This window comes from Dama dama, chromosome 12 (genome assembly GCF_033118175.1).
Source record: "Dama dama isolate Ldn47 chromosome 12, ASM3311817v1, whole genome shotgun sequence".
NCBI classification, from domain to species: domain Eukaryota; kingdom Metazoa; phylum Chordata; class Mammalia; order Artiodactyla; family Cervidae; genus Dama; species Dama dama.
The window spans coordinates 43,336,756-43,353,983 of record NC_083692.1 but is presented as its reverse complement, the minus strand read 5'-3'; the positions used below and the strand labels follow the sequence as shown (position 1 = coordinate 43,353,983).

Sequence of the window (17,228 nt, the reverse complement as noted above, 5' to 3'; positions counted from 1 at the left end):
CCAGGCAAGATGCACAGATCAGCTCCTCCATGCTGGAGCTGCAGGGCTGTCCTTGTTACAATTCTCAGTTCAAAACCTCTTTCTGAATACATTCAACTCTTTTCATTTTTATGGGAGGGGCTCTGGGGAAAGACAGATTTGGTTTCAACCGAAATTTCACTCACCAGCTGTGTATGATCTTCAGCAAACGCTTTAGCCTTTCTGAGCCTCCATTTTCTCACCTGTAAAATAGGGATAAAATTTAGTAATATCTATCTTACTGGAAAATCTTGACAATCTTGACACACATAAAGCACAGTGCCTAGCACACACCAAGTACTAAATAGATTTCCCAAGGGCAGGAAAGGGCTTGCCCAGGGTGAGCCCTGGACAAAATCACAAGGTGGAAGGTGTTTGTCAACAAAGCATCTTATAGCTCTGAGCAGTGATTCTGTGCAAACAAGCCAGCCCCAGGAATGCGGTAGGAGGACTGGCCTGGCACACAGTGGGTGGCACAGAAGCCAGTAGGTGGCTGAGCTAGAGCTAAGGAGAACCAACCTGCAAGGTGCCTGCTCCCACCCTGATGTCAGGGGTGGGGGATGGGGATGACCAAGGGGAGGTTACAGGGGCCACAGTGGGGGGCAGGGGAGGCCACAGGAGCCAGCAGAGGGATGGTCCTTGCTGATGCAGAGGGAGGGGCAGGGTTACCGCTCCAGGGGAATTGGCAGGCAGTTTCCAGGGTGTCGTTCAGATAAGCTGGGGCTTGGGATGCAGGTCCCTGGCTCTCTGGGAGAGACGCCGTGGCTTGGTCGGTGCTGTCTACCAGGGTTTACTTCAAGCTTTCCAGGCACTCAGACTGGGAATGTGGAGTGACCACTCCTGCCCGCCTCCCACTCTGTCCTCCTCATTGACTCCCTCCCCATGCCTCTCCCAGCTCCCTCAGGCCCCTGGGGGGTCCTCCAGCACACACTGTGCCCCTCTGCTTGGGACACCCTTCCCCATGTCGCTGGCTCATTTGTTGGCTCACTGCACACAGCTTCTGTCCCACTGTCACTTCATCCAAGAGAACTTTGCATGTGAAATATCGCACATCCAGCCCCTTATTTTCTCCACAGTGCTCATCACCATCTGACCCATGGCACATTTATTAGTGAACTTGTCTGCCTCCTCCGGCATAATGTACACCCCATGATGGCCAGGACTATGCTCCTGCCAGTATCCTCAGAGTCCAGCCAAATGTCTAGCACCTGAGCATGGAGCTGCTCAACAAAAACTGTGTGAATGAGTGAGTGAGTGAGTCAACTGCCAAACCCCATCTGCTGGTAGGTGAAAGACACTAACTAACATACTGAATTGGCTCCAGAACCAACCAGGACTGAGTACATATGGCCTAATGAAGGTACTAGCTGCTGGAACAGGGAGAAGGGGCTGAGCGTAGAGAAGGCAGCAGTTCAGCCTGGCACTCCCCTGGATCTGCTCCAAATATCCATCTAGGGATGTTTTTGTTAAGAGGCTCTTGTACACTAAAAGCTTCCTCTTGGTTCTGTGATCTGAATCCCTGATGGTGGGACTTCAGGCACATGCCCAGCAGGAGAGAAGGTGTGGAGCTGTTTGGCTTACCCAAACCACGCCCCTTAAATCACCTCACGCCTACTTAGAAGGCTAACTCTAATAGCAGCTAAAAGTCCATTTATGCAGGCAAGCCATTAGAGAGATTTGATAATTTAGGTCATAGTTCCAGGAGCATCATCCAGATAAATGACAGCATGCAGTCAGGGCTTGGATAGAGTTCTTGCCCACAGGTCTGGGTTTCTTCTCTCTGGTGCTTAAAATCACTGCCTGGCAGAGGACGCAGCCAGCAGGGGATCATTACCGAACCCTTCTTGACGTGAAATGCAAGAATGTCCAGGCACTGCCTAGAAGCCCATGGTCATGATGCTTGCCTGATCTACTGGCTGAATCCATTGAAAGGAATTATGTCAGTACCAAGAACACCTTTCTCCAGTTTCTGTCCACGAAATTCAAAGTGTTAGTCGCTCAATCATGTCCAACTCTTTGTGACCCCATGGACTGTAGCTCACCAGGCTCTTCTGTCCATGGAATTCTTCAGGCAAGAATACTGGTGTGTGTTACTTGCTTAGTCATGTCTGACTCTTTGTGATCCCATGAACTGTAGCCTGCCAGCCTTCTCTGTCCATGTAATTCTTCAGGCAAGAATACTGGAATGGATTGCCATTTCCTTCTCCAAAGAATAGTAGAGTAGGTTGCTATTTCCTTCTCCAGAGGATCTTTCTGACCCAGGGGTCAAACTCAGGTATCCTGCATTGCAGGCAGATTCTTTATCTTCTGAACCACCAGGGAAGCCCCTTCCATCCAGATGTGAAGAGAAAAGGCAAACGCCTCTCTATGTGCCAGTGCCCAGAAACAAGCAGAAACCTCACCCACAGTGGTGGCCAACATCTGAGTTTTTCAGGAGTCTCTTTGAAGAAGCAATGATATTCTTCTGAGGAGGGTGGGGAGTGGTGGTGATAATATGGAAGGGGGAAAAGAAAACAGCTCAGAAAGCGAGGATTGTGTAAGAGGCTGTCCCCTGGGAGCATGTCTCTGCTTCCTATCCATCCCCTCCTGCTGCACCCCAGGCCACTGGTTCCTTCCTCCAGCAGGACTAGTTGCAGCAAAACCCCATTCCCAAAGAGATGCATCTGCACTTGAAGAGGATTTGACCTATGCCTGGAGAAGTACTCTAACCTATGTGTACCTCAGGGTGGTTATCAATTCCCACTGTAACCAGAAAGGGCACGGAGTCCGAAGCTTAGCTCTCCCATTTAGCTGTGTGATCAGGACAAGCTTTTCAACCTCTCTAATCAGTTTTTTCCCACTCCAGTGTTCTTGCCTGGAGAATCCCAGGGACGGGGGAGCCTGGTGGGCTGCCGTCTATGGGGTCGCACAGAGTCGGACGCGACTGAAGCGACTTAGCAGCAGCAGCAGCAGAGGCAATCAGTTTCTTCATTTGAACCTAAGGTAACTTTACGTCCATGGGGCCATCTGGATGAAACATGACTAAGTGCAATTTAATCCATTACTTTAGTCCAATACTTCAGCCACCTGATGCAAAGAACTGACTCATTGAAAAAGACCGTGATGCTGGGAAAGACTGAAGGCAGGAGAAGAAGACGACAGAGAATGAGATGGTTGGATGGCATCACCGACTCAATGGACATGAGTTTGAGCAAGCTCTGGGAGTTGGTGATGGACAGGGAAACCTGGCGTGCTGCACTTCATGGGGTCGCAAAGAGTCAGACACAACTGAGTGACTGAACTGAACTGAAATGCAATTTAATACATGAGGATCTAGAAAATGCCCGTGAGCTAATGGGTGCTCAATAAACACACTTTTCCTGTTGAAATGCCTCATTGTTTAACTTACTAAATGATGTTATATTACTTTGCAGTGGATTATTATTTCTTTTAACTTCCAGTCTAGATGGTCCCTTTTAGTTTCTTGTAGTTTTGTTTTAGATAATGTGAGACATGTTTTATCTTACCATTTTATTTTGCTTACAATTTTGTGGGCTTCCCAGGTGGTGCTAGTCACCTGCCAGCCAATTCAAGAGACATGAGAGATACAGGTTCAGTACCTGGGCCAGGAAGATCCCCTGGAGGAGGGCATGGGAACCCATGCCATCATTCTTGCCTGGAGAATTCCACGGTCAGAGGAGCCTAGGGGGCTACAATTCATGGGATCACAGAGTCGGACAACTGAAGTGACTTAGCATGCATGCACACAAGATATGTTTGGTTTTTAATAAAGTTATAATAAAGCTTTATGTTGGAACTAGCTCAATCTAATAACAGTCTCAAATTCTAAGGTGATTTGAGGGACATTCATTCTTGCATTAATTCATTTATGGCCCAACTGCATCAAAACACTTGTTCCAAAAGTATTTTTAAGGGGCTTACAAAAATAGATACAGAAGGATACAAAGAAATAAGATAGTTACAGGTTGGTCACAGAATTAGTCCTGAGCTTCCTAGAAGCCAAAGCAAAGAGGAAAAGGTGAGCAAAAATAAGATTCACAGTGTCTGTAAGATACCAACTGCTCCCAAGAAACACAACCTTTCCTGCACTAAGCTCTAAGTGACCTCGATCCCACCTCAACAGTATCTTCACAGAGCAGCTGCCTCTGATCCTGTCTGTTGGTACAAACCAGGGCACCACACCTGAGGGCTACTCAAAAACAATCCAACCAAGGTAGGCTTTCTGTTGGTTGGGCTTGATTCAGGGGTGGGATTTTACTGACAGGAATCAATGAAATGTATATCTCTTACAGTTACTACAGATGCATAACAAATTACCCCCAAATTTACTGACTTACAACTACCATTTTACTTTCCTTACAATTTTGTGGGCCAGACTGTAACATCTTTGGATAATACAATCTGCTATAATACCTTTTATGCAATCACCCATAAATACTGTATCTGCAACTAAGCCTTGAGGAGAATTAAGTAGATCTAAAGGGCTTACAGGGTGTCCTTCTGATGTCAAACATCAAGGAAGAAGGTCTTGGCTTATATACAGCAGGTTCGAGAGACACAGTGAACATACACTGAATGAAGCAACATATTCTTGGTCCCCATGTATATTATTCTGCTCAGTCTCCACAACAAGATGTCATAGACTGGGTGCTTAAACAAAAGAAATGCTATTTACTCACAGTCTGGAGGCTAGAAGTCTGAGATCAAAGTGCCAGCATGGTCAGGTTCTGATGAGAGGTTTTCTCTTGAATTGCAGGTGGCCACCTTCTCACTTCCCTGGTAGCTCAGCTGGTAAAGAATCCTCCTGCAATGCAGAAGACCCCAGTTCAATTCCTGGGTCAGGAAGATCCCCTGGAGAAGGGATAGGCTACCCACTCCAGTATTCTTGTGCTTCCCTGGTGGCTCAGATAGTAAAGAATCCACCTACAATGTGGGAGACCTGGGTTTGATCCCTGGGTTGGGAAGATCCCCTGGAGGAGGGCATGGCAACCCAGTCCAGTATTCTTGCCTGGAGACCCCCCATGGACAGAGCAGCCTGGCGGGGGACAGTCCATGGGATCACGACTGAGCAATGAAGCACAGCCCAGCACAGTACCTTCTCACTGTGTGTTCATATGACACTTTCTTTGTGTGAGCTCATGGACAGAGAGAGTCCACTTCTATCTCTTCCTATAAAGACACTAATCCCATTATAAGGGCCCCACCTTCATAACCTCATCTAACCCTAGTCACCTCCCAAAGAACTCATCTCGAAATACTTTCACATTACAATTTTGGGCTTCCACATATGAATGGGAGCACAAACATTCAGTTCAGAATACCATGGCTACAGATACGCCTGCATTCAGTGGGAAACAATGTTAATTCCTGAATATGTCCAAATATCTGGAGTCTTTAATCAAGTAGACAAATCATCCACATATGTGAGTTTTTCACTTTTTTTCCAATTTAGTCTTATAGTTAAAACTCAAGCCAGAGACTATGGCACAGATATAAATAGAGCATCATTATATATAATTTGGAAAGGATTTCACTGGTGTACATCTGTAAGCAGTTCAGGAACACTTTCAAGCTGTGTTTACATGATATCAAACATCTGGATGAAAACTGAAAAAAATAATCAATTTGGATTGGAAACAAAACAGAAGTACAAATCTCAGTGCACTAGCTCTTGGAATACTGAACACAGTATTCCCATAACCCAAGAATGAGACAATGGTGTACAAGAAGGGCTTTAGAATGACCAGGCAGTGGGGAGGGGCTTCTGTGGGAAGGCATACTTTATTTTTTTATTTTAATTTTAATTTTATATATTATGAAACTATGATAGCACATTTACAGGAGACTTGGAAAATACAGAACAAGGTTACATATACTTCCACTATATATTACAATGATTTTTTTTAAGTAGATAAAATAAGAGTTTTAGTTGGAGTTTTAACATCAAACCATTCACCTCTTACCTCTTACACTGAGGTAAGACCCAAGTACACTGTTTACACGGTCTGGGGGACAGAGCCAAAGGAGAAACTGTAGGTCAGTGAATATGCAGAGACCCAGGGTATGCTGAGTGCCGAGTTACAGACAAGCTTCATCCCCCTCCTTGTCTTGTGGCGGGAGAAAGGGGCTTGGTCAGGACAGGTTCGGGCATTAGCAGGGAAGTGGTGGATATGTTCAAGGCATGCAAGATGACAAGCTGAAGGTCCTCAGAACTGGCATCTGAAGAGGGCTGAGGCAGGCACCCCTGACTTATTTAAACTCACACATCAAGTTCATGACAAAAATCCAGGTGTCTTCACTCTGACATGCCAGAAATTACCCAACACTTAGTGGTCCAGAAGCAAAGCCAAGAAGATGTGGGTTCCAGGAACACCAGGGATTGCTGGCCCAAAGTTCCCATGAGGGCAATTCTAGGGACAAGGGCCTAAGGCCAAGCCAGAGAGTCAAAACCTCTAGCTGTCAGAGCAAGGCATCCCGGCTGGCCGGAAGGAGGCAGGCCTTCTGCCAGGGGAAGAAGGAAAGGGGCCAACACATCAGCAAGTAGAGAGTCAGAGAAACTAACGCAGGAAGCAGAAAGAGACTGAAATGGGGTGCACTGGGACAAACCATCATTGCTGATACTCTGGCAAGTTCTTTGTTTTGACACATATTCAAGGCTCTCCTGGGCATAGGGAGCAGAGCAGGATGGTGAAGACACAAGCTCTCAGATGAAAAGGAGTGATGGTTGAAGGAGCCTGAGCTCTGGCTTGGGTACAGGGGGATTTATTTGTGCAAGGCTGGAGGAAGTGTGTTGTTGCAGCATTCAAGACACAGGTAAAGAGCTGGGAGGAGGGAGACTGTGGATTTGGAAATGAAAGAATAAAATTAATAGATTCGTGGAAGAAATAACATTAGAATTTGACAGAACTGTGAACACCAAAGTGGAAGTAAGACCAAAAAATAAAAAATAAAAAATCACAGAACTAATTTGAAGACAAATGTGGGGAACTGGGAGGCTGTTGGCACTTTAGGTAACTGTGGAGATTTTGGAAAGATGTGATTTCTGGAACTGAGAGTTAGTGTTGCTCTGACCCACCATCCAATCCTCTCTAGGAGAGGAGAGCACGATGGGGTTAGGATTCTGGTGTCCAAGGCTGCCTCTTTTCTCTGGACCACTACCTGTTCCTGCTAACTCTTAAAGCACTATCACCCGGACCAAGGAAGGAGATGGGTGTCCCCTGTGCTTGCTTCCTGGGACAGAAATCCAATACTTGATCCTTGGACTTATCAACTTCATCAAGAGAAACTGAAGTATGAATTATAGGAATGTGCAGGGTAAAGTGGGTTCCTGGATTCTTGATAAGTATGTGACTTGACAAAATCCACATTGGAAGAAAGTAACACAAAATTTGGAAGGATAGAAGAATATAATTAAGCCAACTGGAAATATGTTGTCAACGTGTCTGTTTGGGGGTAGGATTAGTTCATCTGAACAGGGTCACAGTGACTCAAATATTATATTGTAATGATGTTATCCTGAAAGAGCTTCAGTAAATCTAATCACTCATGAACGTCCAGATAACATAAATTTGGAAAGATCTAAAAACCAGCTAAGATTGATACTGACAGCCAAAAGAGAAAGTTGTTGATACAATGGAAATTCCCATGGGATGATACATGTTAATAGTTTGGCCTAGAATAAATATTACATTCTTGGCTAGGGGAGGATTTCCCATCTATGCTATAGTGTTTGAGGTGTTAAGATGATCACATCCAAAACTGAGAGACCAGGGAAGTGATCTGGGATAGGCCCAGGGGGCCTGCCAAGGAATGACATTAATTTATGGCTTTCCTCAGAGAATGATCAAAGGTTTATGGCAACCAGGAATCAGATCCAGGGCTTGAAAGATTCTTCTCTTAGAAGTGTTGATGGCTTCAACCAGGATGACTGGACACAAAAGGGAGAGACCAATTAAAGGGCCATGCCAAGAGAAGACTTGGTGGGAAGGAAAAATGTTGGCTAGAGTGGAGAGAAGAATGGAAAATCTGAGAATCCAGGAAAGAAGGGGAGTGGAGGAGAAAGAAGGAAAGGGGAAGGAGCCGAAGGCAGTTGTTGATGAGATAAAGAAATTTTTAAAAGGGCTTAGTCAACTCCTACTTTGATAATTCCATTCCAAGTGGAGATGGGCTACTGAAACCCTGGTAAGCAGGAGTTGAAAAGAAGGGAAAGACAGCACTGGGAAGAGATTTGGGAACTGAAGGCAGAAGCAGATTGAAAACTGGATGCAGTGAATGACAGTAATAAACAATAATAAACATGCCCATAAACAAGCATGACGGTATAAGTATCTTGAACTCAGAACCTTGAACTGAGACCTGGGTTCTTGCCCCACTCTGTCCCTAAAGTTGGGAAAGCCACTCCATCTTTCTGAACCTGTTTCTTTACATCTAAAGTGATGGGGTTAGACTAGGTGGCCTTGAGCATTCCTTTCCTTTTCTACAGCCCTCAATTCAACATAGACATTATAAAATCAGAGACTTATATAAATGGAATCTTCCAGATTGGAACGTGTATTTAGCTTTTCTAAGTACAAAATGCTTTGAAGGGAGGGAAAAAATGTTCCACTCAACACTTAGTGAGCAGTATTTGTTCTGTAAAATAATTAGTGAGTGTTATTGAACTAGGTTGTCACATAATCACAAGAGAATTTTTTTAAAAAATGCTTTAGGAGACTCAATTTTCCCTCCCATAGATCAAAAGAGTGACTAATAGAAACCATGGGTGGATGGTTAATAAAAATCTATATAGGAGGAGACAGACAACATGAAATGAAAAGAGTGCTGATCTCAGGTCAGGAGCCTTGAGTTCTAATCCCAACTCTGAAAATATATAATTTCTAACAGAATAATGCAGGGGACCAGTTACAGGGGGATGGAAGAGCTAAGAAGCCAGAGGGCAGTATGGCAGGCTGTAGTGTTTGTGCTCAGTCATGTCCGACTCTTTGTGACCCCATAGACTGTAGCTCACCAGGCTCCTTTGTCCATAAGATTGTCCAGGGAAGAGCAGGTTGCCATTTCCTATTCCAGGGGATCTTTACCACCTAGGGATTAAACCCACATCTCTTGTGTCTCCTGCTTGGCAGATGGATTCTTTACCACTAGCACCACTGGGGGAACCCCAAGGAAGCCTAGATATTAGCAACAGCAGGAAGCCACTGCCATCCTGGGCTGGAGGGAAAAAAGAGAGAAGGTGCTATTACTGGAACCCAGAGGCCATGGTCACCTGATGGAAGCTGGAACTACAGTGGGTCCATTAGTGGGAGCTGGAGCCACGGAGGAGATATAGCAATGGTCACAGGACTGAGGGAAGGAGGGCTGGAGAGAATATCCCAGCTCTTTCTTGCCCTGTCCTCCAGTCTTCTGCCAGTGCTTCACATTGCTAGATCCAGCTAGCAAATAGCTCACATCACAGGATGGCAAATGCAGCCCACAACGGTCAGCTCTTCCTCCATACAGAGCAGAGAAAGTTCAAGGATGGATCTGAGGACAAGCAGGCCAGGAATGGCCCTAAATACAAATTCTACTTTCTTATAACACTGATCCATAGTGTTATAGATCAGTGTATAACATATAATACTGTGTATAACTTATAACAGTGTATAACTTATAACACTGATCTCTAGTTCTCTATCGGCCCAGCATCTAGGTCTTTACACGTCTGAGGACATCCATCCTGTTATGTCTTGTTTTCTTTCTTTCCCAAGCCTGACATTCAAACTTCCTTATACAGAATATTTCCCAAACCTCCCTCACTGTTCTGGTATCCCTACTTCTTGGGAGCTCCCTGGGATGTGGTACCAGATGTTCATAAGACCCATGGTGACCCTAACACCAGCTCAGAAACAGAGGACTAATCCCACCCTTCTTGGAGCAATGCAGCAGTCATTCCACTGCTGACTCATGTGGAGACTACGGACTATCAAGACCCATCTACTTTTTTACTATGTGATTTCAAGTCTTTCCTGACCTGTCTTAGCAGGGTAACCACACATTTGATAAGCACAACCAAATTCATTCTCCAAAGCGCTGGATTAAAAAGAAGAGGAGGAAGAGGAAGAAAAAGAAGAATAGAATAGACCAGAAACAAGGACAGAGCTCTGTGTCACTCCACTGGAGATCTCCCTTCAAGTTAACTCAGAACTATGAATCAAGCCTCACTGGGTAGTGCTGCTCAACCAGTTCTAGAACCACCTAACAGCAAAAGAATTATGCAAGACTTCATCAAATTCTTTACTTATATCACAACGTATAACCTCCGTGGCTTCACTTCTAGCACAGAGTGCTTAACTAATACTTGCTGCCTCTAAGTTAAATAAAATTTTCTTGATTCACCTAAAGATACTGTTTAAAGAAAGTTAACATGGTTATCTTAATGGGACATCATAATGAACCCATGTTGACTGCTGGTGATCACCACTTTCTTCTTTAAACACATATAAACCTACTTGTTCCAGACTTTTTCTAAAGAGTGGCCAAAAAGGCCTGTTATGGATCTGTGATTCTTGAAATCTACTCCTTTCTTACTTTAGAAAACTGGGGCAACATTGCCCCTATACAGTCTTTGGGTATACTCTTATCTTCCTAAACTGGAAGGATTCTAGCTGCTGCTTGAGTTTCATGGGTCTTGAGCCCACCCTTCTCCCCAGTAGGAATAAATTGACCCTTTCCTCACCAGGAAAGATCCAGGAAGATGGGAAGACATACAGCACAGCAAAATCAGTCAATTAGGGTGCCCATATACAAGCCTTGCGGATGGTTATAAGAACAGCTCCAATACAGCACCCTCACATCCTGCAGCCCCCAGACAGAATGCCACAGGGGGCCCAAGATACGATATGTAATCAGGTGGACTCCCAGTGGGGCCGAACCTATGATCCTGGTCCTCCTGTTTAAAAGGCTTACAAGCAGCCCCATAGGAAGCTGAGCCAAAACATGACAGAGATTGGGGCCATGGAGTTTTCCTCTTTATCTCTCTTTCTCTTCCCTCTTTTTCAACTTCCCTCTCCCTCTGAATCTGTGCTTTAGAGCCACTATCATTGCATTAGCTGCTCAGGAAGCTGTCCTGTAGGCAGCTCATGAGGGCAGAACTAAAAGCCTGGGAGAACAGCCTAATGCCCACATGACCAGCCTCTTCCACTCCTGACTCCCCACAGGTGTCTGGACATGGATGGGCCTGTGCAGAGGACACAGTGCCCACCAAAAAATGCAGAAGGATGTTTTCTATTCCTCACCTCAACCTATAAAAATGCCCTCTGGGCTCAATCAATGCTTGATAAATTCAAGAATGAGCTCAACTAACCCATCCTCTGCCAAGACGGATCGTGCTCATTAAAATTCTTGATAACCTTAATGTTTCAGGATAGATACAGCTATTATTTTGTTAGCTATAATTTTCTGTCTTGTTTTTTCCTCCTAAGAACAATGGAGGCTGCTGAAGGTTGATAGACACTGATTAAAGACCTGTGCAAAGATTTCAACATGAAGATATTCACTGATGCTATTTTAGCAGAAAATTGGAAACAACCTGTATGCCCAACAATAGAGGATGTTTAAATACCTATGGTACACCCATATAAAAGAATATTGTGCAGCTTTTAAAAATCATATTGTCAGATGGAGTGATGCTCAACACTGTTTAAAGGAAAAAGCACGTTACAAAAGCAGACTGCTCTACACACAAAGAAGGAAATTTTTCAAAAGATATGCTAATAGTTACTGCCACTGGTGGACTTATGAATGGATTTTAAAATCTTCTTTTGCTTGTAAGTTTTTCCCATTTTTTTCTACAGTGATGTGCATTGCTTTTGAAATAAGGCAAGGTAGGATGGGTAACAATAAAAATTATTTTGTTAGCCAGGGGAAAAAAAAGGAAAATCCCCCTCTTTCAAGGCTGTCTTCCAGCATCTTGTTCTGCCAGATGGATAAGAAGCAAGCTCAAACCCCACTGGTCCAGCTTGCTGAGAGCCCCATGGAGGTCACCTTGGCTCTGGGCAGAACCTTCCCTGGTGCCAGCAACCACCTCGAGACGAGTTATTAAAAATGAAGCTGTCCCAGGCGAGATCTGGTTCCAAAGTACCAAGGGCCACTTCAGCCCAAAGAAATAGCAGTTCCAGAACTCTGTGAATTTTTGAAGCAGAACAGCAGCCCTAGCTTTGGAGAGGAACCTCCCTCCCTCACTCCTCCCGGCTGCCTGCCGAAGGTTGCAGACGGCTCCCTTTCCATCCCACAAGAGGAGACAGGCAGATGAGTCATAGCACTGGCTTGGATTAAAGGAATATTATCGTGTTAGAAGAAATGGATCTATCTTATTATCCATTTCTTGTCACCTTACAAATAAATATGCTTTTCCCACCAGACAAAGTTCCTTAAAACCACCGATTTCATTAGCTGAAGCTAAGAAATGACCAATAAGAGTTAGAAATGTTCGTTTCTGAAGAGTAGCCAAGCTGAAAAGATGTAGTGGAAACACTGAGGAAAGTGGTTTATAAGTCTAGATTCGAGTCTGCAAAGTGATGCCATTCTTCTAAAAATATACAGAGGAACCACGGAAGTCCTTTCCCCTTTTCTAAGAGCTTTCTCTTTCTTTCTTTTAAAGAAACACACTAGGATTGGTTTGTAGGATTGGTTTGTATATCTGAGATTCACCCACCTCAGATTTCCCCTTTTTTGTCAGGATGATGGTCAGTCGATACTATTTTAAGGACTTCCTTCTCTTATACAGATTTTTCCACACTGGGAGGACAGATAAGGTATGTTCCACTAATGTTCCTCATTAAACCCACATGCGTGCCAGCAGTCATTTCCCTTTGTCTTGCTATCCCATGACAACAGATTGTATATCATAGGAAATTGGAATGGAGATTTTATTTGGTTTGGATCTCTCTTCTCCGTTGTTTAATTCCACATTCAGTTTTTCATTCTACATCTGCCTCCTTTTGTAGACATATACTACAATTAAATACAGGGATGGCTAAACGAGTTGGTGTTGCTTATTGACGACTCACCTCATAGGCTTCTCAGGAGCAGTCTGATCAGCCCTCTCCCTCCCCAGGGTTGCAAAGAGTCAGACATGACTGAGCACACACACACACATCCTCTGCCCTTGGAATCCTATCTCTGGTCTAAAATGTACTACGTATTCAATAAAGAGCTGATGACTAATGGACATATCTCTGTTGTTAATTGCACTCCCAGTACTTTGTTTACTGTTGATCAAGTTCCAATAGCAAGTTACCCTGTTTGCTCTAAGATGTGTAGACGTCTCGGTGGTATTTCTGCCTTCAACCCAGATCGATCACCTGTCCATTAAAACAAACAAGAAAAACAAAAAGAGCTTCCACCAAGTGCCAGAAAAGTAGGTCTAGGGAGACAGAGAAAGTTTCACATTTCCTATTGCTGAGTTTAGGTATGGCCCTTAGAGGAAGCTGGACAACTTTTCAATCCAATATGCTCTGTTCTCTGACGCTATCATCCTTGTTTTTCCTTAAGACTACAAAGCCATGATGCCAAACTTTTAAAATGACCCAGCTATTTGTTTTTTGAGTATCAACTTTTATCACTGTGACTGCTGTGAGTTTTTTTCTTTTCACTTAAAATTGTGATTTTAAAATATTTTGTTTTTCTAAATGGGATCCATTAGATCTAAGAATGTTCTTTCCATTTATCAAACATGAACTGTGTGCCAGGCATTGGGTACTAACTAGCTTCCACAATCATTATTTCACTCACTCCCTAACAACCACCCGATGAAGGAGATGCCATCACCTGAGAAAACTAAGGGAAGTTAAGCCATTTGCCCAAGATCTTACGTCTAACGAGGGTTCTTTAGACCCTTCCAAGGAAATCCATCCTGCTCTTACTAGCTTAAGCCCATGAGTTTCGCCATCCAGAAAATGTTTTCTGAGAACCCAAAGGAGAACTATATTTGCACTCTGAAAAGTCCAGACCTCCTCCAAAAGAGGCAGACTCCAGGCAGTCAAGAGGCCAAACTCACTTGTGACACTACCTTAGCGGTCAGTAGAAAGTTCAGACATCAGGTCAGATTTCAAGGCCCAACTCACCCACATACTGAGCCTGAGCCCAAAGGCTCAGAGACCGTTTCCACATCTCAAAACAGAGATAACAGTTTAAGTTAAATTCTTCGAAACTGCCAACTTTCAACCATTTTTGACCTCCAAAATATTTTTTTCAAATTCCTCACAGGGTCGTTGTGGAGATTAAAAGGAGAGCACACAGGAAACAATAAATGGCTCTTTTGGACAGACTTCTCTCTTTCCAATTTCATTTCGCTCAGGTCAATAAAGTGTGTCCCTGTTCTCTGCCCACACTTTACATGCAGAGAAGCCGGCTTAAGGTTATGTAAGTGTTGGAGCTGACAATTCAGGAAGAAAATAAGACTGCGTGGATAATCAGGAATTAACAACAAAGGAGCCCCTCAGGCCTTAGTGCTCCGTGCATTCCCCCCAGTTTAGTCTCAATTACTAAATCAGTATAGACTGCTTCTCTCTCTCTCTCTCTCTCTTTTTTTTTTTTTCTTTTAGAAAGTGGAAGGAGGAGGGTATTGAGGAAGTTTAGCACTCTGTGTTAAAGTAAAGGTTTTTAAATCCATTCTTGCCCGAGTCTGTGCCTGGAAGTGGCCTGGCTCCTTGGCCAGCAGGAGGGGGAGTCCTGCCTTGGACCGCAGCTAGGGCTCCAGACCACGGCCGCCCGCACCCACGCCAGGAGAAGAGCCACCGGCGTTCGTTTTACCTGCCGCACGCTGTTTACTTCCTCTCTAGGTGCCAGGCCCTGCTCTTGGCCCCTCGCACGCATGATTTATATACTCCCCTCACACCATCCGGGACAAAAGGGAATTCTCATTTTCCCCATTTTCCAAGTGAGGAAATAGGCACAGAGAAGTTAAGTCACTCGCCCAAGATCTCCGAACTGTGAAGTCAGACTCGAACCCAGGCAGCCCCAGCATTCCCACTCGGAACCTCTTCTTTTCCAACCTGGGTAGAGGCGCTTTTTCATTTAAGAATTCTCCAAACTTGGCCACCCCCAAGGGAAGGGGCTCGGCCTCGCCAAATCGCACGACCTCGCCCGGCTCCGCAAGTCCAGGGCTGCGGGTGCCAGACGAGGAGCGCGGGTGGAGGAGCGGCGCCTCCCCCGGGTATTTAACCCCAGTCTGGAGCCCGCGGGGCGCCGGACGCTCCTGCTCCTCCCAGCTCGCGGCTCCCCGCCCTCCTCCCGGCTCTCCCGGCGCGCCCCACCCTCCGCCCCGCGCTCGCCTCGCGCGCAGGCACCGGCCGGCGGGCGCGGGGAGCGGAGAGCGGGCCGCGCTGGCCTCTGCCGAGCAGCCCCCTGCCGCGGCCGCCGCGCATTGCCCGGCCGGAGTGCGACGCGGCTGCCTGAGTCCGGACGCCGGCCCCGGGTGCCCCGGGGACGCGCGGACGGCTGTGAACGCCAGCCGGCGGCATGGATTCAGATTCCGGCGAGCAGAGCGAGGGCGAGCCCGGGACCGCCGCAGGTACGAGGGGTCGGGGCAGCCCCGCCAGGAACACTGGGGCATCGAGGAGGGGAGGCCCGGGCGGGAAATCGCGAGTGTTTCTTGGAGCTGCCGGGCGGGAGGCCGATTCCCAACAGTCCGATCCTTTCCAGGCCGGGACTGGGACGACTCTGCGCTCTGACTTTGCTTTGGGGTTTTCTCCCCATTGCATTTGGGCGCTCGAGGGAGAGTAGGTGCGTTTGAAGGTGGCTTTCCGCGCTGCAGAGCTCGGGTCGTCGGGCCGGGGCAGGGGGTGGGGAGGTGTTGGGCCGGGGGAGTGACAAGGTTCGGGAAATCTGTGTCCTGTAGTTTGCTGCAGTGAGGGTTGCAACACATCTGCTTTTTGAAATAACTTTCCAAGAGCCGGCCGAGTCCTCGAACCCCGGACTCCAGGGACGCTGCGGAACAGATGACCGGCTCCGAGGGCGTGACAGGACACTCGAGGAAGAAAATACCCCCGCGGGTGGCCAGGCAGGACTCAAACCACAGCTCGCGGTTGCGATTCCCGAGGTTCTAGATGAGCCGGTGCAGAAGCGTTGGCCCATCGCTGCCCTGCACACGCGGAGGAGGTCCCCCACGAAGGGTCCAGGGAGACAGACACGGTGGCGCGCGGGGGCCGAGCTTGGCCTTTAAGGGGAGCCGTCAGCTTTTCACAATCGATAATCGAAGCAATGGGTGGAATTAGCAATTAGGAAAAAATTAATGTCCTCCCCCGCCTCTTCCTGATACTGAGCAACAGAAGAAAGCCACCCACAGCCTTGAGTCGACTTACCACCGGGCTCTGCCCACCTCCACTGGCCGGCTCCGCCCACCGCCCACGGGTCCAGGGGCAGAAGACCTATGGCACTCGCAAGTACCCCGTGGTTCCCCGCGCTCCACGCCGCCCTGCAGGCTGGCCGTGGTCAGCAGACCTGTGACCTGAGAGCTGGGGTCCTCGGGTACAGATCCGAGGTCCCAGACTAGTTCCCGCTCTTCCCAGTGTCAGACCAGGGTCCCCAGGGTGGGGGCCAAGTGTCAGAAGACACCATCAGCCCAGGCGTGCGTGTAGGAAAGACAGGCTCGGGAATCAGGCAAGTCAGCACCAGAAGCTGTGCCAAACGCCCTGCATATATTATTCTCCTTCATCCTCACAGCACCTAGCATGGTGGTTACTATCTCCATATTCCAGAACTGGGTTAGGTGCCTTACCCATAAATCATAGCCAGGGCATAGCCAAGGGTGGAGTGACTGCCTTTCTGTTGCACCTCACAAGGCAGCTGTGGTAAATACCTACAGCTCGGTGGGAAGAGAGGAGGATGGCGGAGAAGCAAGGTGGCATTGTCAAGATGCCTGTGTGGACTCCTATCTCTGTGCAAGGGCCACCTGCTTTGTGTAGGTATGTGTGGACCTGATTAATAAACATGAGTTCGTCTCCAACCTGTATGTTCCCATGACTGTGAAGCACCAAGCTTTTGTTTCACAGGTGGCTTGTGGATCTCTTCCCATCATTTAAAAGTTCCAGTGGGTGTTCTGTGTGTATCTAAGTATATCTCTAGAGTTCAGAAGGAGGAGGGGAGGTGGATACATTGACACTGAAACTTTACTCTCTCAAAATCTCAGGAACTAACATGCTCTCCGGGCTCCCACCCTCGGATCTTTTATGTCG

General features: G+C 46.6%; 1 protein-coding gene and 1 long non-coding RNA gene across 2 annotated transcripts in view; one reads left to right on the top strand and one right to left on the bottom strand.

The window, feature by feature from the left end:
- LOC133066264 (uncharacterized) overlaps positions 1 to 17,228 on the bottom strand; it is a 144,622-nt gene that overhangs the window by 95,559 nt on the left and 31,835 nt on the right. The window contains exons 2-3 of the long non-coding RNA XR_009695110.1: positions 4,698 to 4,822; positions 165 to 221 (exon numbers count right to left, since the gene is read on the bottom strand). This is a non-coding gene — a long non-coding RNA (uncharacterized LOC133066264). The remainder of the gene's footprint in view (positions 1 to 164; positions 222 to 4,697; positions 4,823 to 17,228) is intronic.
- TNFAIP8L3 (TNF alpha induced protein 8 like 3) overlaps positions 15,349 to 17,228 on the top strand; it is a 44,144-nt gene continuing 42,264 nt past the window's right edge. The window contains exon 1 of the mRNA XM_061157153.1: positions 15,349 to 15,565. Within this exon, the coding sequence (XP_061013136.1) occupies positions 15,514 to 15,565 (52 nt within the window). The 5' untranslated portion in view covers positions 15,349 to 15,513. The remainder of the gene's footprint in view (positions 15,566 to 17,228) is intronic.